The sequence below is a fragment of the Crassostrea angulata genome, chromosome 5, assembly GCF_025612915.1.
Source record: "Crassostrea angulata isolate pt1a10 chromosome 5, ASM2561291v2, whole genome shotgun sequence".
Classification (NCBI taxonomy): domain Eukaryota; kingdom Metazoa; phylum Mollusca; class Bivalvia; order Ostreida; family Ostreidae; genus Magallana; species Magallana angulata.
Genome location: NC_069115.1, coordinates 29,797,251 through 29,818,588, shown reverse-complemented (window position 1 = coordinate 29,818,588; position 21,338 = coordinate 29,797,251). Strand labels below are relative to the sequence as shown.

The window sequence follows — 21,338 nt, the reverse complement described above, 5'->3', positions numbered from 1 at the left end:
CTTCAAGTATTATGATGTGCTCGCATGCGCTCCCTTTTTGTATTATGCTCGATTTGCTAAATAGGCCCCATCATTATGCTTACTTTTCCTCTCCGTGCCCCAGAGGACGCACAAGGAAGTGCAAGCTACCTCCTCCAAGATTTTTTTCTTTTATCAGTTTTTGCTATTCTTTTGACTTCTTTGTCCTTTGGTCTATATTTCTATCTCTTAATTTCTCTCATTCTTTTTTAGTTTGATCTTCCAATTTCTTCTTTTGGCTTCCTTCTTTCGTCTATGACTTTGTATGTTTCGGTATTAAGCCAATCTTTATGTTTCCTTGTCCTCAGGTCCAAGATTTTTTTCCGCTGTTTCGTTATATATCTGTTTCACCTGTGTTCAGTTTTTGCTGATATCATTTTCTTCACCTGATAGTTGCTGGAACCTGTTTCTGATTTCAAGTTGGAATCCTCGGCATACCTTGTTATCTCTCCGTCTGTTGACGTCGTACATCTCCGATGACCATTTTTGCTGATGGTTTTGTATTTCTGCAGAGTTTCAGCATTACTTTCGTTATCACTAGATTGTGTTTTGAGTTGAATTCTGCGCCACGCATAACCCTGACATCGCATACTAATCTCCTGTATCTGCCATTTACCATTACATGGTCGATTTGGTTTCTATTCCTACCATTAGAAGATTCCCATGTGAGTTTATATATGTCAAGGTGTTTCAAGAGAGTTCCACATAGAACAAGGTTGTTTAAAACACACATCTCTGCTACTATTAACTCATTTATTGTGCCTACCTGCTTGTCCCATGACCCTTCCCCATCCTTCATTTTCAGTTCCAACTTTTGCATTTGCATCGCCCATTATTAATATCATGTTTTGGAACCTTAAAATTTCTCTCCGCAGCTGTTCGTAAAAGGTGTCTTTATCTGCCTCGTCTGCATCATTTGTTGGGTTGTATATTTGTATCATTGTTGTTCCCATTTTTATAGTAAATGATTTAATTGACAGACCGTAACTTAATGACTACGTACTGTATATTTTTAGAAGAAAAACCCAGAAGACAGATGTAAAATTTCGATAAATAAAGCTGATATTTTAATCTGTTTTGTTTAGCTACACCGAATGTCTGACACCGTCACACGAACAGACTTACCTTACAGATAATTCTGTTGTAACAGAGATCACTTTTTCGAGAACGGTGACAAAAAACAGCTGTTGTTTCTACTTTTAGAAACTGCTAAAAATGAGTATGATTGCCTGGGACACTTACTTCAGTCCAGGTACTGTGGGTAACAGTGCCGTACAGTGTGTGTCAGTAACTGTACTCTGTACATTAGTGTACAGTATGGCACAATGCAGGTCATTGAAGTACAGTGGAGTTCTGGGGATACAGTCGATCTGTACAGTGGCTGTGTACAGAAGGGTACAGTGTGGTACAGTGGCTGTGTACAGTGGGGTACAGTGTGGTACAGTGGCTGTGTACAGTGGGGTACAGTGGCTCTGTACAGTGGGGTACAGTGTGGTACAGCGGCTCTGTACAGTGGGGTACAGTGTGGTACAGTAGCTCTGTACAGTGGGGTACAGTGTGGTACAGTAGCTCTGTACAGTGGGGTACAGTGTGGTACAGTAGCTCTGTACAGTGGGGTACAGAAGCTCTGTACAGTGGGGTACAGTAGCTCTGTACAGTGGGGTACAGTGTGGTACAGAAGCTCTGTACAGTGGGGTACAGTGAGGTACAGTAGCTCTGTACAGTGGGGTACAGTAGCTCTGTACAGTGGGGTACAGTAGCTCTGTACAGTGTGGTACAGTAGCTCTGTACGATGGGGTACAGTGTGGTACAGTAGCTCTGTACAGTGGGGTACAGTGTGGTACAGTAGCTCTGTACAGTGGGGTACAGTAGCTCTGTACAGTGGGGTACAATAGCTCTGTACAGTGGGTTACAGCGCTGGTTAGCAGGTAGGTATAGTGCTGTCCAGAAGAGTAAAGTTGCTCTGTACAGAAGATGTTCCGTGGATTTACAGTAAGTACAGTGATTATACAGCAATGTCAGATAATATTAGTCAATTTTCGGGAATTGCAGTAGATTTTGAAGTCAGTAGTGTATGTTAAAAAAAACCCCTGACCCCCCAAAAAAAGAACAAATTTGAAAATAACGCTCTTCTCTACTACCTTATTCTAATACACATTCTAATGTCTAATAAAAAAAAATACTGGCATATGCATAAATATGTACCCAATATCAATGTCCATTAAAGCATACATGGTAATTAAATGTAACAGTCATTTCTTAATTTATTTATTTTCATAATTTATTTCGACAGAAAGCAACAAATATGCAAGCATGTACAACAAGACTAGTCTTCCACCAATTATAAATTCCGGAATTTCTGTAGGGATTTTACTAGTAATGTCCAGTCCAGAAAGGTTTGGGACGATTACTGGCATGAAATTACAAGCAGCATAAATAAGAACCACTGCACATCTCCATCGACACTCGGCTGTACTATAACCTGATCGACACTCGGGTGGTGGTCCTCTTTATGGTAAAATTACAGAAACCGGGTTAAGTCCAATCGGCGTTTCAACATTTATTATGGATCCCACGAGAATGATAAAGAGCGGCTGTTCGACTCCAACTGGTGTACAAAAGAATTTCAACTGTAAATAAAACAAAAATTATAAAGCAAGTGTTAAATGAAAAATCCCTAATAACACTACAAAGACAAATAATCCTTTTTGAAATTTTTAATGCTTTTAACTGTAAGTTAGCAATATAAAAATGACAGGACTGGTGAAGAAATTCAATTATCTGAACGCCTATGACATTTGACGTTTTTACTTTCATCAAATAACATAAGTAACTAAATGAGATTAACCCTCACAAGCGTTTCCTTACAATAATGATATTCAAACTTTGAGAAAATATTTTGATTAAAATCGATCTCAAACTTAAAAGACAAAAAGTAATACACATGTATGTAAAACAATTGACGCGATAGCCTGTCCTTCACAAAAATTTAGAGTATTAGGGATCAAAATTCTTATACCAGAATTCCTCTCTTCGAAAATAGTCATGTTGTATTTTTTATTTGTTGATTTAAATCGGTTTCAGAAAGGACAGATTTTATAACAAATCAATGTTATTTATATTCTAAAAATATTATTCATATTTCAGTTCCGTTTTGTATTTCATTTGGTCCATAATCGAGATCTATACATTAATTTTGTTTAAGAAACTGATTTAATAAATAAAATCTGAAAGACGAGCTCCATTGCTGTACTTTTTACTCAACGCCACCCTGCGACAGGACTGTTCTTTTATTCAAAATATAATAAATTATTTTATTAAAAATCTACAATGAATGGCATACATTTTCTACAGATACACTGAAATAATTATATTTCATGGTGTGATGTCTCTTAAAATACTCTCACAAATGTACATACAATAAAGGTAGTATGGGACATCTTTCGATATAAATATGGATTAAAGTATATTATTATTATTGAAGTACTTTTACCGGTTAAGAATTGCCGTATTTTACAATATTTAACCAAAAATAGCTTTTAAAGAATATTTGGAGTGCATGGTAAAAATTGTAAAACACCCAGCGGGATTCGAACTCTTCACCTACAGATTCGTAGTAAACCCTCTAACCCACTGCGCTACGCTGATAGGCCACAATTTGGAAAAGAAATTACTTATATAATTACACTTATTTTTATTTTTATGTTTTATTGCTTATTTCGATAAACAATACGTCATAACATGGAAGTGTCCAATACCACCCTAAACCAAGTTCAAATCATTATATTTACATCTACCGAGTATTTCTTAAAACTCATAGCTTTATAAAAACAGTACTGAAATCTACACGCTCCGTTAATTGATTGGTCGAAACCTACAGCGAAACGTGTAAATATGAACAATAAAATGCTTTCTTTAATGATTCATGTGGGTTATGAGGTTTGCGATCATTGCTGAAACAATTTACATAACCCTCTAACGCGGGTTATGATTTTTTCTGCAATGCAACCACCTTTATCACCTTGATGAAAAGAAATCATGTCATTGTTTAAATGACCCGAGGATAATATATGTATATGGCATAATTCCAAGTATTAGAAAATAAAACAGAACTATATATTTTGTCTGAGTTATCAGTACCGTTTGGTCTAGACTTTGCTATTCATAGGATGTAGAAAGAATTTCTTTGTCAGGCGAATTATGGATTCAGGAATCTGAGCAACATATTGTCCTTCTTCAGTTTTTCCGATTTTTTGACTCACGTCATGAGTGACTTCCACCAGAATGGATACGACATCCTCACTACAAAGTAGATGCAAATAAGTAAACGATCCATTAAAGACGAAATGTTTTAATTAATTAGATATTATAATCATTATTGCATATGTATTAAAGTTACATTCATAACGCAGTATGAGAATAATCTTCATCAGATCACAATTTTCTAAATGGTCTTATCTGTTAGGTTATGTAAATAATGATTTCTTTTTAACTTGTAGTTTGAAATTTTCCTTCATAAAGGTAAATTTGTGGAGATAAATGACATAAAAATATGCCAAGGGGAAAAGATTTGTGTCTCTTTTTAAAACTTTTCATATTTATTCACCTTGGTGAACGCTTTCTCAGAAGGTCTACAAGGGATTGTATAAAGAAAGACCCATTTCCATTCCGATAAGAAGCATATCCACGCATTGTGGCGAAAGCGATTAAAAAATCAGCCTCTGCTAAGAACGGTCCCCTATGTAAGGTCGGAGAATCTGTCACTTCCGCCTTGTCTTGAGTCAAATTGTAGTCGCCCTCCGCTTTCACAGCATCGGTTGGATGAAACACTGGATAACAGATTAATTTGACAATTTTGAAGAAAATTTTCATATACCTCAACTTATTATATTTAAATTGAAACTAATTAAATGATGTTTTCTAACTTAACTCTTTAGAAGGATTGTCTTTTTAATGAGCTTTAAATTGCTTGAAAAGACAATGTTCAAGAGGTCTAACAAATAATAGTTCAATTCTTTATTTCTTTAAAGCTTTACAGCTTATCAGTATAACATTTGTATAACATGAGGTGGTAGTGTATTTACAGGAGAACTTGTGCACGTACAGATAATAACATTTAATGTTACATATACAGGTTGAGAAAACAAAAGACTACAATTATGTAATACAGTTGTCCCTTAATAACATACTTTTTGAGATGAATTTGCCAAGATTACAGAGATCTTTAACATTGTCAGTATTAAAAAGTTGAATTAATTTAAACATACAAGGTTTTTTATAATAATATTCTTTCATGTATAATCTGCGCAATGTTCTGTATAGAGGACAAACAAATAAAAAATGGAATTCATCTTCAACACTAGATTTGCAATGTGGACAAAATCTATTTTCTCTATTTGTGTTATTATATCTACCAGTTTCAATAGCCAGGCGATGTGACGATAATGGGAATAGATTTTCTTAAATAGTATTGAAGATGTATACCATCGATAAGATATTTGTAAAAAGAACATTTTTTTGAATTTTCAACATTTGCAAAAATATCTTGTTTTGCCTGATCAAAAATTCTTTGTTTTACAAGTTGTAAAATACCATTGTTTATTTTTTGGTTAGACCATATATCAAAAAAACCGAGGTCAATGAGAATTTTCTTTACATCGAAAACCCAGTTTTTATAACCGTGTTCTTCACAATTAATATACATAACTTCGTAGCAATGTCTAATTATACAATTGTCACTAATTAAGACATTTTTCCAAAACTTAATAATGTTAAACATTCTATAATGTACAAGGGGCACACGGCCTAATTCAGCATATAAGTAAGCAGTATTTGTACTTTTCTTCAAATAGTTAACACAGCCAAGTGAATTGTATAATATGGAGCTATGAATAAGTGAAGAAAATTGATTTATCAATATCAACATGTTTACATGCAGTTTCATTATATTGTCATACCAATTCGCTGAGTTTTTTGTCCTTGACAAATCTGAAGTATGAAAAGTTTGGGTTTCCCCGACAGGCTTGGACAGCAGTCAGCGCGGAACGGGATCATTATTTCATCTATTACGAGATCCGTACTACAGGCACCCGTTACCGTGTTAAAGTCACCGTGACTCAGGATGCAGACTACCAAGGCTCCATTGTCCTTATGGTCTTTCTTTCGGACTTCATCTAGTAGGTGCCTGATTTCCAGGCACGTTTTATTTTCGTGCAAACCAATCTCATAGCCAAACATGGTAAACAGCTCGCGAAGTGAATCTGAATTTCATGACCAAAAACAAAAAATTAACAACATTGTCACATCATTTTTTTTCAATAAATTGTTAAATCAATTTAAATTATCAGAATTGATGAACAGTTGAAATTGTATGTAAAATTTAGTCATTATAATGCCCCTTTCAATGGCAATTCAACATATAAAATAAAAAAAACAACTCATCACATAAATTGATTTAAGAAAGCTAACATTACCACCATCCACATCTGTTCCACATCTGGGTGGGTGTTTGTTGCGGTCGAAAAAAATTTCATTATTGATGATAATGCAAATTCCTTGAACGAGAAAAAACATATATCAATTTAACATCAATTACAAGTGATATTTTGTCATTAAAAAACGTCTTATATTTTATATAAGTCTTTTGTATACATATGCATTAAACTACACACAAACTCACCTGCTTGTTTTCCAATTTCATAAGCCGAAAGTTGTGACTGCAACTGCGAGGTAGTTTCATTTTCTGTATCCAAATTGGTACGTTGGTGCACATGCTCAGCCACCTCTTGAGCGCGAGTCTCTTCTATCGACTGACCACCAGTCGCTCCCGCAGAGGCACTTCCTAATATTGATAAGAATTATACTGAATATGCTATAATTGTTGAGTTGTTTCTGCGAAGACCAGGATAACAAAGTAAATACCATTCGTTTGCCACTTATTATATTTTTGTAGCGCAAATTAACCTTAATTGTCCATTTCACCGTAGACCATTTACCCAAATGCACCCAAATGAACCCACAAATGATGTAGAAAAATAATTTTAAACGATTTTTAAAAATATTAATTGGGTTTGTCTAATTAAAGAAGATATTTCACCAAATTTTCTCCAGATCTGTTTGGGACATAAAAGGTCATTTGTTTTTGAATTGGGGTTACCGGCAGTATAGTACTCTAAGAATTATAGTATTTAAATAACCCCAAAAAACATACCTTTGGCAAAATCATCTATTATTTCTAGTAGGCGTTCATCTGTCGTATACACGGTTTTCAGAAATGGAAACAGTTCCGAGTCCAAGAGCCTTTCCTCCATGATGTCCAGACAATCCCAGACGTCCTTAACTGTATCCATTGTCCTCTTTCCGACCCTTAATTCAACGGTCAGAAGCGCTTTCAACTTCTTTAATTCATCTTGTCCGATTTCTTCTCCCACATTGTATAGCGTTTTTCTTAAAAACCAACAATACGTAGTTAGTAATACAAATTTTTCAACTAATTTGAAAATCAGTAAAAGCTCTAGGATTGTCAGTTCATTTTGAAATTTTGAGTACACTGTATTTACATTTTTAGTGTCTTTGTGATAAAACTTTAAGTCGAATTTCGGTTTAAATTTATCAACAAATTCATCATTGACATATTGCCTTAAATTGGCTTGTTCAACAGCATCTCGCAGTTGTTGTTTTTTTTCGCTGCGTGGTAATAACAGCCTACAATGCTTGAAAAATTGGTATTTGTCAACTGATGAACACTGTTAGGACACAAACGGGGTTTGCTTAAAAAAATACGTTAAAATATTAATCATTTTAATTGAATATACAATTGACAATGATGTAAATAAAACCATTTCTTTGACTTTCAGGGGGTGATTATTACAGTCGATACCTTATCAAATTCGGGCTTAATTAGATTTGATCACGTGCTCGACTGTAATGATAACCCTATAAAATTCAAAGTTTTACATGTATTAGTTATCCAGGTTCAATCAATTTAAGGGTTCTACGGGGATTTACTCAGAGTTGTATTCAATACACCCTGAGGCCGAAGGTTGTATGGAATACAAGATTGTAAAAGTAAATCCCCGTACACAATTGATTGGACATGGATAAGTTAACAATTTGCTAGTTTTTCGATAATGACAGTATAGTTTTTTTATTAGTTGCACAATTATTACTTATTATGTATAAATCAATTATAATATACGGACATTACCCAAAACGTGTTGAAATATCAGATGTGAAAGCAAGGTATTTTGTAGTTCATTGGCAAAATGTCTTCATTTTTAAGTATACTAGATGATATCCCGCGCAAGTGTGGGAATTAACACTTTAAACATTAAAATGCTTAATTTGTTGAAGTTTGAACCAAATTTTTTGTTCATTTTTGTATATATATTAGTACTCTGTCCGAATTCTTTCTAAATTGCTTTCTTAACCTTTTATTCAAAATTGAAATATAAAACAATCTGCATGGCTGGACATATATAAACTAGAGGTACTGTGAGCAAGCTCACAATTGATACCCCCCGCTAAGAAAAAAATCATAACACGTGTATTTTTGCTATTATAGAAAATATTGGATGAATCTATTTCACTGTCCATTTTCTATAAATAACAACTGCTTTATTTTTGAAAACTGTTAATTTTTAGCTTCTAATATTTCCATTAATACAAAACATGACACAGACAGAATTTAGCTTTTTTGAAACAATGACCTTGAACTTTCTCAATTGACCTTGGGTCAAGGTCATGACACACCCTTTAATCATAAGCAATCTTTGTGTGAAGTAAGAACTTCCAATGTTTCTCCTTAAGAAAGATATGGACCGGACACGAATTTTGCATTTTTCTGCCAGTGACCTTGACCTTGCCCAAATGACCTTGGGTCAAGGTCATGACACACCCTTAGGTCATAAGCAATCTTTGTGTGAAGTAAGAACTTCCAATGTTTCTCGATAAGAAAGATATGGACCGGACACGAATTTTGCACTTTTTCTGCCAGTGACCTTGCCCAAATGACCTTGGGTCAAGGTCATGACACACCCTTAGGTCATAAGCAATCTTTGTGTGAAGTAAGAACTTCCAATGTTTCTCCATAAGAAAGATATGGACCGGACACGAATTTTGCACTTTTTCTGCCAGTGACCTTGACCTTGCCCGAATGACCTTGGGTCAAGGTCATGACACACCCTTAGGTCATAAGCAATCTTTGTGTGAAGTAAGAACTTCCAATGTTTCTCCATAAGAAAGATATGGACCGGACACGAATTTTGCACTTTTTCTGCCAGTGACCTTGACCTTGCCCGAATGACCTTGGGTCAAGGTCATGACACACCCTTAGGTCATAAGCAATCTTTGTGTGAAGTAAGAACTTCCAATATTTCCCCAAAAGAAAGATATGGACCGGACACGATTGCACAGACAGACGGACAGACAGACAGACAGACGGACGGACAGACGGACGAACGGACAAGGTGATTCCTCTATACCCCCCCCCCCCAAACTTTGTTTGCGGGGGGTATAATAAAAGAGAGGACAGGGATGAAAAATCTAAACCGAAATGAATGATATATACGTGTACGTGGCCTTTAGTTAGTTCTTTTTGTTGCAGCTGACTGGAAAAAAGTAACATTTTTTTTTTAATTTTAAACCAGTGATTGGGTATTTATTGCATCGTTTCTTTAAATTTTGCTCTTTACTTCAATGTTCACTATGATTCACAACCCCCCCCCCCCCCTCCCCATTCATTTAATAAACCGTTTTATGCATATATCATTTGTTAATATAGCCGTAGAACACAATCTGTTCATTTTAAAATTAATGTATGAAATTAAAAAACACTACTGTAAGCATATTTATTTCCATATTTTAAACCAAAGTTGTCAGATCCAAAGTATCTGCCCGACGGTAAACTCGCCCTTCACTTTCCGTAATGATGCTAATTAGTCTACCCACGTTCTTGGGCACCCTGTTCTGGAAAGTTCTTTCCATCAAAACTAAAATCGAATTAAATTGTTCCATTTTATTTACTATCTTTTTGATATTAACCAAAGATGTCAGATTTAAGGTATTTGCTCGAGATGCATGATGAACTCATCCTACACTTTTCGTTAATTAGTCAACCCGCGTTCTTGGTTACCCCATTCTGGAAAGTTCTATCCCATTTTTACACCCGAGGTCGTGCTTCGCAAGCGAACGGGTTCCATCCATCAAAACTAAAATCTTCATTTATTTAAAAATATATTTACTCCTTACGTAATCATTCAATATTATTTCATTGCAAATATAAATTTTGATGCTGACTCCCACTGACATGGATCCACCAAAGCGTGTCCACCGCCGTATTCTCATTTATGCTAGTTTGGGCTAGTTTATCGAAAATGAAAGTTGGTTTTTAATTTATTTACAATAATGACTTATCATGATCAGGTAAAATTCGGACATCATATCACGCGTGTTGAAATACAAAAGATTTAAGCAGTTCTATAAATAAAGATGTGAAATTGGCCATATACACAGTAATGGGATTCCACTCATATGTAATTAAAAATAGATATAGAGTCAATAAAACAAGTTTAAACTTACCTTCTCTCGCTTACAAATGTCCATTCGTCTGAATGTTCCAACGGCCCTTCTCCAACTCTGGGTGTGATTAATGACACAAGATCTTTTCTTCCCATAAGATAAAACGCCTGCTCTAAGAACCCCAAGTTGATTTTTCCTCCCGTTCCGCATTTGATGACAGCCTTTTTTTCAAGATCATTGAATAAGTCAAAACAATGTTCATATTCCTTTCTTCTCTTGCCGGAAATACGGTCCTTAGCAAGAAAAGCAAGAGCTCGAAACTCGTCACCGTCAATTTCTTCTTTGATTTTCTTTAACAGCGTAATGCAGCTTTTCCTAGTGGCGGTCTCCTCCATTTTTGTTTACAAAACATACATATATACCGTACATATATATTTTAAACAATGACGCAACGTATTTAAATAACAAAAAGAAGATACGTTAACTTATGGAACACAATGATTGCCATCGTAATTATATAATGCTATTCAAATTCCTGTCATGTGGATAAGCTATTTTCGATAGTTTAATCACACTGTCCTTATGTTAAGGTGTGTAAAAAAATGGATGGAAAATGAAAATGAGTAGAAATATTTTTTTCAGGGCCAACAAAACAAACAACCAAACGCGCCCATGTCCCACCTACCCACCCCAAAAAAGAATCGTTACGGTAGAGATAAAAAAATTAAATGAACTCGAATTGTAACCATTTCAGCTTATTATTTTCGACTCGCTTTTCAAACAATTATATATCTTAAATGTCTGAATTTGAACTTCCACAATCGATAATGCAAAATAAATTAGAATATGAAATGTTATCTTAGAATATTCACTGAATCGTTAACATCTCGTAGGGGAACAGCGAAGCAAAAAAAATAATTATTTTGTCTCAGTTTCTATGGCACCAATCAGATATATGTTATTGCAGTCTAAATACAATACATGTACTATACCAATATTAATAATAATATGATGGCATTGATTCCAATATGACCGGTAGAAATACACAAGTCGGTATATCGAATACATAACAATTTAATAACGATTTGAACTTGTCGTTTCTACACGATCTATCCAGTCGGCATGGACAATAGGTACAGTCTTTTCAATTCAATTCTTTATTCACTCAAGACCTGGCTAGGAGGTTATAAACGCTAGCTCGGGCTCCAGCTCCAACTCTAGCTCGAAAAGCAAGTTTGGAGTATGGCTCCAAATAATTTTAGGTTATAAAATCTGGCTCGAGCTCTGTCTCCAAAATTGGCTCCAAAGCTGTCTCGAAAATTTCGAGCTGGAGTGCATACTCGAATTGTGGTTATAAAACTTTCGAGTACGGAAAATATACTCCAAATGGAGTATGTAAAGCTTAAATCTCGAGTAAGCTAAAGAGCTTACTCGAACTTTCAAGTTTGTACTCAGGGTGTCGTCTGCTTTCATAGAAATGGCTGCACATCAACGCATAGCCAACAGAGAACGCGTTCCGCGTAATTTTAGGGATAGGTCAAACCCACTGGAGGACTTGTCAGCTTCTGACATATTTGCAAGATATAGGTTTCACCCAGATACCATTATGGATCTCCTGAGGCAGCTCCCTGACTTATCTACTCATACAAAGAGGAACCTCCCAATTCCACCCCTCCTTCAGCTGCTTGTGACATTAAGATTTCTTGGTACAGGTGCCACCCACATCCTTGTTGGTGATGATGTGAAGATTTCAAGATCAACAGCAGGGCGATGTATAAGGCAGGTATCGGCCCTTATTGCAAATTTGGCACCAAACTACATCAGCTTTCCAAGGGGAGATCAGGCGCGCCAAGTGATGCTGGAGTTTGCACATATTGCAGGTTTTTACTAAGATAACTATAACGAAAACATTTACTCTGATCAGTACTTTTACTTGGAACATAACTTGTTTAGGAAATTATTACTTTACCCTGTTTATATACATCGACCCTTTAAATGTATGGGGGTTTGGGAGGAGTGAAAGTTCAGTGAATTTTTACCAGTTCAGAAAATTTGTTCTATAATTTCATTTACCTAAAAAATGTGCTTCACAGGTTTTCCAAAAGTGTTGGGTTGTGTAGATGGTACACATGTTCGAATAACCAAACCATCAGGGCCTCAAGAGGCAGATTTCGTAAACAGAAAACAGTACCATTCATTAAACGTGCAGGTACCAATAAATTAGCTTGAAAGCATTCATGCACAAGGCATTCAATATATTTTTTACATAACTAAGACTCTTGTCCAAATTCAATAACTGACTTAAATCTTGATATTAATTAAGAAATACATATATATAAGTCGTGTACCAGGTTAATTTCATCACCCCTTCCCTTTTCTCATGCAGATGGTATGTGACCCAGCTTTCAAAATTACAAGCATATGTTGCAATTGGCCAGGTGCAACTCATGACAACCGGATTTTCAAAATGTCTTCATTGTGCCATCAATTTGAACGAGGTAAAAGAAGTTGTTCGTTTATTATTGAGACCTTGACCTTTCAAACATGACCCTATTTAACAAGAGACCTATTGACCACATTGTTCAACTGATTTTTGAGAAAAAGAAATTTTTTAAAGATTTTTCTTTCTATATTCCTATGTAAAAATTCAACCCCCTGTGGTGGCCCACCTTACCCCCGGGGATCATGATTTGAACAAACTTCAGTTGAATCTATACAACTGGATGCTTCTACACAAATAAATGCTTCTCTGGCCCATTGGTTTTTTTAGAAGAAGGTTTTTTAAAGATACTAACAAATTTTTAATATTTCTCAATTATCTCCCTTTGAAAGAAGGCTTGGCCCTTCATTCTCACAAACTTAAATCCCCTCCACCTAAGAATGCTTTGTGACAAATTTGGTTGAAATCGATCAAGTGGTTCCGGAGAAGAAGTCGAAAATATGAAAAGTTTATGGACACACATACAGACATATGGCTGACAAAAAGTGATCAGAAAAGCTCACTTGAACTTTCAGCTCAGGTGAGCTAAAAACGATGTGTATCGAGTGAACCATAGTAAAGGATCAGTCCAAATGTCAGACTATGTACCGTTAGATTTAAAGCTACATGCGTATTACCGTATCATCAAAGATATTCTTTGTAAACTTGACCTTTGAAATACCCCGGTATTATATTAAGTGAAGGTCCATTGGCGGATCCAGAGGGGGGGGGGGGGTTCCGGGGGTCGGAACCCCACCCCCCCCCCTTTCTCTGGGACATGTGAATTTTTTTGAAAACTTTTAATGCCTATTTCAAGGCAATTTTCCCCATTTATAATATAAATACTGTAGTCATCTCAAATAAATGCTTTTAACATTGCTTATTTAAAGTCATTTGATATTAAAATATCGTAATTTTGTTCTTATATGAAAAAACCCTGTCGAATTTTTATCGAAATAATGTACATTGTACTCCCCTTCAGCATCCGATGTTTACTACACTGAGTAAACATGTGGAAAATTAAAGAAATACAAAACAATAACTTAAGCAGTATTGCTACAAACACAGATTTACAATAACATCTCCAATGTATTTTCTACTCTATTTCTTTAAAAAATCAATTATAATAGTTCATTTATAACAGTTTTGAACCGACAAGCCATCGAGTAAAACGACGTTCAAGTACGAGTACACGCATTCGTTTTACTTTTTTAAGCCGCTTTCAAATGTATTGTTAGTTTATTAACTTAAGTATTATAATAGATAAGTTTTACTTCGTTTCGTACGAAAAATACAATTTGAAAGAAAATTACATGACCCGCTTATTTATTGACAAATAATGAATTTTGCACGTATTGATTTTCATCAGTTGGAACCCCCCCCCCCCCCCCTTTTTCCAAATAGCTGGATCCGCCTCTGAGGTCATACAGTCTTTTAAAATACAAGCTTCTTGCAAACAACTAGACATCATTGAAGTGTTCATACTATAGGGCTCATTGGCGTCGGAAGGAAATTTTTTTCTCCAAATCATGGAATTCCTAATCCGGGGGGGGGGGGGGGGGGGGGGGGGGGGGTTACATAACTTCTCAATATTCCCATCTTTTCAAGGTAAATATATGAACACTTATTTTTGCTGCGAGAAAAATGGGGGGGGGGCTGAACCCTCTATGATGCTATGTGCCTAATGGTTAGGTTTAACTTTGCAAAAAAAGTGGGGGGGGGGGGGGGGCTAAGCTAAGAAAGTGTCATTCAAATTTTTCAGTTTGCAATGATGATTCTTAATTTAGGTGACCATGATGGGCTGTTACTGGGAGATTCCGGGTACCAGTGCCGTCCTTTTGTTATGACTCCGTTCATCAACCCTGTTAATCAAAATGAGAAAAGGTACAATAATGCATTGTGCAGAACAAGAGTGCTGATTGAGCAAACTTTTGGATTCCTTAAAAAGAGATTTCAATGTTTGAATTTTCTACGTACAAAACCAGAGGTGGCAGTAGTCTATATCAAAGCTGCAGTAACTCTGCACAACTATGGTATTGTAAGGGGAGAAGTTCTTGAAACACAGCAGAATGTTGTGCAGGAAGCTGCTAACGTTGAACCTTGTCCTGCTGGAGGTGATGGCTATGCCATGAGGGCACATATTGTGCAAACATTTTTCAGCTAGGTAAGGTGCAATTAATTCATAATTGTTAGACTACTGAACTGAAATGAATTGGATAAACAACTAAACATATAACAGTGTACATTAGTTTATATACATGAATAAACATTCTTAAACTTTAACAGTCCATATGTAAATAAAACAATTAATATTGTCCCACACATACCTTCTTAAAATATCTCTCTCTCTCCCCTCTCTCTCTCTCTCTCTCTCTCTCTCTCTCTCTCTCTCTCTCTCTCAAAACAGGGGACCAAACATGTATAACATATGGCAAACAAATAACTTTTGTTTCAATCAAGATTCTGACTGACTCATTTTCATCTCATAGAACTTCTGTTTTGTATCAATCAGTTTAATTTCCTTCTCAAGCTTTGTTATTTCTAATTCTAGCTTCCTCTGCTCTAGCCTTATTCTCTTTGTGTCCTCTGTGATGTTCTCTTTCCTTTCATCTATCTTCCTCTTCTCACTTACTTTACCTGAATATAAAGTATAAATAAAAGAACATACATTGAAACATTTTTTCCATTGTTGAATTCTTTTTTATTTACAAATAAATTTTAACATACATTTTTTTACATATAGCTAATGTAAAAGACAATTTAAATGATTTCATTAATTCAAATGTATTTGTATTTTCTGCTCTGATAAAACGCATTAATGAAGGATTTGTTTCAAATCAATTTGATCTTTCAAGGCTATAAGAAACATTTTTTTATCGACATTATGTATAATACTGTATTATCCTTAATAATTGCTCCAGGCACTAAGAAAATATTATTATTTTAGAGTTCAATAATCCTGTTGTCTAATGCATACAAAAAATATCAATAATATATCACTCTGTAAACTAGTAATACATATACTATACTACTTGAGTATATAGCTTATTTTATAACATCACTACTTGACTGCAATTTGGGAAGGGATTACATGGGCTTTGCCTGTTACCCAATCCATTTGAATTCTCAATAAAATATGTTTATATTAAATTAACAGGTTGAAAGATTCTGACCCAGACATAGAATACAAGTCAATCTTACCTCTGCTTTCCTTTTCTTTTGAATTGACTGTCCTCTGTGACACAGATGATGGAGCTGGTGCTGAAATAAAAGAAAGAATTGACTACACCTGAGGAACAAGTCGAAGGGTGTTGCACTCAACTTTCTTGTTCAAACTGATGAAATAATTAAGTTATTGAAAAATTAAAAAATAAAATTAATACACTTTATTGCAGACTTTTTTAAAGATTGAAGGGGTAGAGTTGTGTATTAAATGTATTTTAATCATTTTAAGGTGGCCCATTACACCTTGAAATAGTTTCTCAAATCAGCAGAAAATCAATTGACTTAAGGAATGAAATTCAAGTTAACTTGCAACAGACTGGTGTTCCATCCAGGGGAGTCAATGACTCTCATTCGCTGGAGATAAGCGCTGGCCCTATGGGCCTTCATGGCACGGAGAAGGATTTAACTTTTAACTTAGTCAGAAAACGTGTTACAACCAGACTTACATGTAAATTGTTTTGATAGATAACAAATGATGCATAAGAAATATATAAAATTCAAATAGGTGAAAATATATGCAATTTATATTAGGATGAAAATTATTATTTTTAAAAATTCAACTGAATAAATATGAACTAGCCCTGGGCCGATTCAAACTTGTGATCTGCAGTTCACAGATTGATACTTTATTACCACTGAGTTGCAATGATATTCAAACCATTCGATTGATACAAAAAAATCAACAAAACAATTAAATCACCATCTAATGAGGTAGGGTCTTAAAAAGCATATTAATGTAGTGAGGTACGGTATTTTAAATTATCTAGAGTTGATTAAAAATATATAAAATTTGTTAATTTTTTTAAAGAGCAATATATGTAATATAATTTTGGTTTTACCTTGTTATTTGATTGGCTATACACAAATTCATCTTTAATTATATTTTCATAACTTGCCAACTTCACGTCAAAAGATGTGCTTGCATAATGCATTAATCTGCTTGACATCAAGCTCGATTTTTGTACAGATTAACATCATTTTTAAAATCAGACGTCTTATTAACTGCAAATGATAGTGAATAAATTTGCGGTTTAAAGCATGAACTGCCCAAATTTATATGTTATACAAATATAACATAGGAAAAATTTATAAATTCATTGTAACAATACTCACCAACTGTATCAACTTGACTTCTATTTGTCTCTGTCTCTCTGTTAGTACAAGTGAATCTTACATCTAAAATTAAAACAAGGTTATCCATGTTAATTCATGTTAATCATTGGTCATTCAGCAGATAATTTACATCACAATACCCTTATAGATATTTCTCTAGTATGTAGTATTTTAAGAGAACTTGATGGCAGTGGCCATTATCAAACTGCATTTATATCCTGTAGTATAATTTAAGAGCTTGTAATAAAGAATTTGAAAATATCCAAATTTAAATAATGGTAAATCATATGAATTTTCCTTTACTTAGTACCGGTAATAATTTATCGCAAAACAAATCATCAAACACTTTTAGGTAGATCATTGACCATCCTCCTGACAGACTCACAATTTTTATTTTGGCTGGTCTGCCCACCAAACATAAATATGTAACGTCACTATATACCAGCAAATGATCAAAATGTTTTCATTCATCCATTCTGGTGGAATGGAATTCAATAACCTGTGATGAATGACTGAATGCTACCGGTACACATGTACTTAAAATTATACTTGCATCTAGCTGTATTGGAGGGTATAACAAAACAGTTATTGAATGGTATTAAAGGTCAAATGACCGTTTTTATCTACAATGAAGAGTAGAAAAATTAAATCATAAGCAATGAATTGGGACAGTTTACACTATATAAACCGCTTCAAAAAGCATAAACTGTTTCAAACCATTTTATATCGTATAAAACTAATAAATATTGAATTCATTGCTTATAATTTAATTTTCCTACTCTTCATTGTAGATAACAACGGTCATTTGACCTTTAAAATGACGTAAAATTGTACAAAATTCAAACAATACGTCAGGCGTATTGATACATTTTTGATGTTAGTCTTACTATGACGTAGACAACATTCTTTATACGATATAAAATAATTTTTTAGTCAATCAGAAAGCGCGTTACAACCAGAATTAAATAATATCGGTGTATGACTGTTTAATATTTTCTGTGAATTCTTATAAATTTAAATATTAGATTTTGCTTTCTCACCATCACTGTCAAACCCTTCTTCTAGACCAAAAAGACTTGGCCTTCCTTCTTGTCGCTCAAGAAGCACTTCTTCTGCTTCTGTTAATTCAAATTCCACTTGTCCCCCACCTGTCTTCCTGACTTCTCTCTTCAGGTAATCGATTTTCTCTTTGGCTGTTAAAAATGAAATGAAATATTTTAAGGTAAATTATGGGATGACGTATAAATGTTTTGTTTAAATCTTCTAAATATTTTACAGCCAGCCGTAGTAATTACACATGTGATATTCATGCCTTTAATTGAGTCTATACATGTACTAAATACATGTACATATATATGGTATTTTAATAAACATACTCCTTTGTTTAGCATTGTTGTACTTTTTTCTGCACTCTTCTGGGGACCTCTTGCTGCTGGTAAATTGTCTACAAGAGTTAATATGTGTTAATTTAAGCTTATTTTTTTCAAGTCATGACCTTAATGATTCATAATCAATAGATGTAGATCTCATTCTGAGTCTGTGTAAGAAACTTGTCCTCATTTGTCACATTTTCTTATTTTCTTAACCTTACCCAAAATATATCAATTTACTCGAATTAAATCCATAGCAAAATGGGTTCTAGCTACATGTGTACATGTATTCTAATTGGTTAATTAATTTCTGTTTTCTGTCAGGAAAATGTTAATTTTTTGATCGAACTTATGATTTAATCAAAACTTTTATAACTTATTGAGTGAAAGAGGTATTGTTTAGTAATTCTTTATTTTTTTTTTTTTAGGGAATCAAAATTTCAACGAATAACATCAAATATACATCAGTACTAGATTCACTAGATCATTGTAACATAACACGGTAAACATAATAACATTGATTAAAATTAAATATAATGTAGTAAAATTAATTTGCATATTTTGCTTATTTTATTTAGGCCTAATAATGTTTGCAACACATTATTTTAATATTTTCACCTGCTTTATAATTACCTCCAATGCAATCTTCATTAATATGATCAACTAGCTACTAATATAAGCATATGCTTCTAAAATAAAATCAGTGACCTTTTTTTTTTTTTAACTTTCTTACGCATTTATAGCATCTGCGACCTCCTCCCAACCCTGCCTCCTCTTAGCCACGCCAGACTTCCCCCCAGGACCCTTGAACTCCCCAAATAGCACATCCTCCCTGTCCAACACGGCAGATATAAGACACGTTTCCTCATCTGCAGACCACTTTGTTCTTGTTTTTTTATCGCTAAGGTCTACCCTTTCCTTTAAGCAAAGTTTCTCGATGTCTTTTTCTGCCATATTGCGATGAGTACAACTAATCCTATCGTCTGCAGGACACTGAGCAGCCGATGGCACAATTTCCCGGTGCGTTTTGTTGTCAAAAAGTACCTCTTAATGAATAAATATTTCGTGGAAAAGGATATTATAAAAAGTTTTATCAAAAGTATTGTAATAACTCACCGTTATATTGATTCAAGACATGTCGTCAATATAAACAGCAGGGCGCCGCCATTGCAGAAGAGTTCCAAAAAAGCCGCTTGTGCACATAAAAAAAAGTTAGAGTACGAGCTCGAAAATTGGAGTACAAACTCCCGGGAGTACGTACTCGAAATCTTTTATTACCTCAAAATTTGATCGCGTACTCCTAGGAGTACGATTTTGATTTCGAGCTAGAGTTGGAGCTGGAGCCCGAGCTAGCGTTTATAACCTCCTAGCCAGTTCATTGGTATTTGAGGTTCAACTGTTCAAAATCAGTATATACAAATGTACACGAATACAGTCAAGGATCACATGTACAGTAGGCGTAATAATGACAAAAAAGATTAAAATCACAATACAATAGGTTGTTAAAGTTGGTTTCTGGAAGAACAGACTTTGAAAATTTTCTTAATAAATATTGACAAGTTTTTTAGTTTTTCTACATCAAAAGTATTCATGAGCTCGTTAAATTTTATAATATTTGGGTTTTCATAATAACTCTAGGGTAAAAACATTTTTCTGTCGTTTACAAAATGTGTACATTCTAAAACATAATGAAATTCATCCCCAATACTATTAGAATCACACATTGTACATTTTCTTAAATGTTTTTCAATATTATGCCATCTACCTGTTTCAATGGGGAATCGATGATTACATGTTCGTAATTTTGTAAACGTGATCCGTAGATCTGTAGGTAAAATCAACAAGTACTTTTCTAAATTGAGATTTGTTCTAAAAATTCTATAATTAATACATTTTGGTGAGTTATCTACTATACTTCTCCAATCTTGTACAAATTGATTTTCTAATATTTCTTTAACTATTGACTTAAGCCAGTTATAACTACATATTGTTTGATTTTCCCATACATAAGACAACCCGCACGAGTTGAGTATATCATGTATACAATTTATCCATGGATGTATAAAAGATCCATTTTTTGTAACATCTATAAAAATAACAATAGATCACATTAGTGAGTTTACAATCGTGGGCTGTCAAAACTTTTGCCCAGTACATTATCATTTTAATTTCAACAAAGAGTGACAATGGATACCTTCCAGTTGCTCCATACACCATACAATTCGGAGTACTAGATTTAAGATTAAGAATAAATTTCAAAAATTTTAAATGTACCTTTTCAATAATATCTAAATTTTCGTAACCCCACACTTCGCACGAGTAAAGTAAAATTGGGTTAATGACCTTGTCAAATAGGTCTAACTGACAATTAATTGGTAGGCTAAAATAACGTATTTTTCGTAAAACACCATATAATGCCTTTGACGCTTGTTCTACTAAATGCTTTTTAGCATTATTAAATTTTCCACTTCTTGATAAAACAATACCCAAATAGCAAAATGAGTTCACGTTTTCAATAGTTACTCCTTTATACAAAAATTTACGTTTTGACATTGCACCTTTTGAAAAAATGAGGATCTTTGTTTTGGCTATATTGACATTAAGTTTCCATATAT

At 34.3% G+C, this 21,338-nt stretch overlaps 3 protein-coding genes across 4 annotated transcripts; 1 reads left to right on the top strand and 2 right to left on the bottom strand.

The window, feature by feature from the left end:
• Positions 1-2,270: 2,270 nt before the first annotated feature.
• Positions 2,271-10,858, bottom strand: LOC128183987 (caspase-3-like). Its single transcript, XM_052853237.1, has 8 exons — positions 10,597-10,858; positions 7,229-7,464; positions 6,698-6,859; positions 6,492-6,572; positions 5,976-6,278; positions 4,625-4,847; positions 4,159-4,320; positions 2,271-2,648 (listed from the first exon to the last, which is right to left on the bottom strand). Exons 1-7 carry the CDS (start codon positions 10,689-10,691, stop codon positions 4,167-4,169), a joined length of 1,254 nt encoding a protein of 417 aa, XP_052709197.1. The 5' UTR covers positions 10,692-10,858; the 3' UTR covers positions 2,271-2,648; positions 4,159-4,166.
• An 881-nt stretch (positions 10,859-11,739) lies between these two features.
• LOC128183985 (putative nuclease HARBI1) lies at positions 11,740-17,330 on the top strand. Its single transcript, XM_052853234.1, has 5 exons — positions 11,740-12,416; positions 12,630-12,745; positions 12,923-13,034; positions 14,803-15,179; positions 16,173-17,330. Exons 1-4 carry the CDS (start codon positions 12,014-12,016, stop codon positions 15,177-15,179), a joined length of 1,008 nt encoding a protein of 335 aa, XP_052709194.1. The 5' UTR covers positions 11,740-12,013; the 3' UTR covers positions 16,173-17,330.
• LOC128183986 (uncharacterized) lies at positions 15,249-20,088 on the bottom strand. 2 transcript variants are annotated; one of them, XM_052853236.1, is made up of 7 exons: positions 19,840-20,088; positions 19,457-19,769; positions 18,730-18,797; positions 18,394-18,546; positions 17,354-17,416; positions 16,217-16,276; positions 15,249-15,652 (listed from the first exon to the last, which is right to left on the bottom strand). In XM_052853236.1, exons 2-7 carry the CDS (start codon positions 19,675-19,677, stop codon positions 15,471-15,473), a joined length of 747 nt encoding a protein of 248 aa, XP_052709196.1. In that variant the 5' UTR covers positions 19,678-19,769; positions 19,840-20,088; the 3' UTR covers positions 15,249-15,470. The 2 variants fall into 2 exon arrangements, with proteins under 2 accessions (XP_052709196.1, XP_052709195.1); XM_052853235.1 differs by having other exon boundaries at positions 19,457-20,088.
• Between the last annotated feature and the right edge of the window lie 1,250 nt (positions 20,089-21,338).

Coding starts and splice junctions, on each gene's coding strand:
- LOC128183985 (XM_052853234.1), top strand. CDS start 12,014: ATGGCTGCACATCAACGCATAGCCAACAGAGAACGCGTTCCGCGTAAT. Junction 12,417..12,629: donor GGAGTTTGCACATATTGCAG/GTTTTTACTAAG, acceptor TGTGCTTCACAG/GTTTTCCAAAAGTGTTGGGT. Junction 12,746..12,922: donor ACCATTCATTAAACGTGCAG/GTACCAATAAAT, acceptor TTTCTCATGCAG/ATGGTATGTGACCCAGCTTT.
- LOC128183987 (XM_052853237.1), bottom strand. CDS start 10,691: ATGGGAAGAAAAGATCTTGTGTCATTAATCACACCCAGAGTTGGAGAA. Junction 6,573..6,697: donor TGAAATTGGAAAACAAGCAG/GTGAGTTTGTGT, acceptor TTCTCGTTCAAG/GAATTTGCATTATCATCAAT. Junction 6,279..6,491: donor TGGAACAGATGTGGATGGTG/GTAATGTTAGCT, acceptor CATGAAATTCAG/ATTCACTTCGCGAGCTGTTT.
- LOC128183986 (XM_052853235.1), bottom strand. CDS start 19,677: ATGGCAGAAAAAGACATCGAGAAACTTTGCTTAAAGGAAAGGGTAGAC. Junction 18,798..19,456: donor GTCGCAGATGCTATAAATGC/GTAAGAAAGTTA, acceptor TAACTCTTGTAG/ACAATTTACCAGCAGCAAGA. Junction 18,547..18,729: donor CAACAATGCTAAACAAAGGA/GTATGTTTATTA, acceptor CATTTTTAACAG/CCAAAGAGAAAATCGATTAC.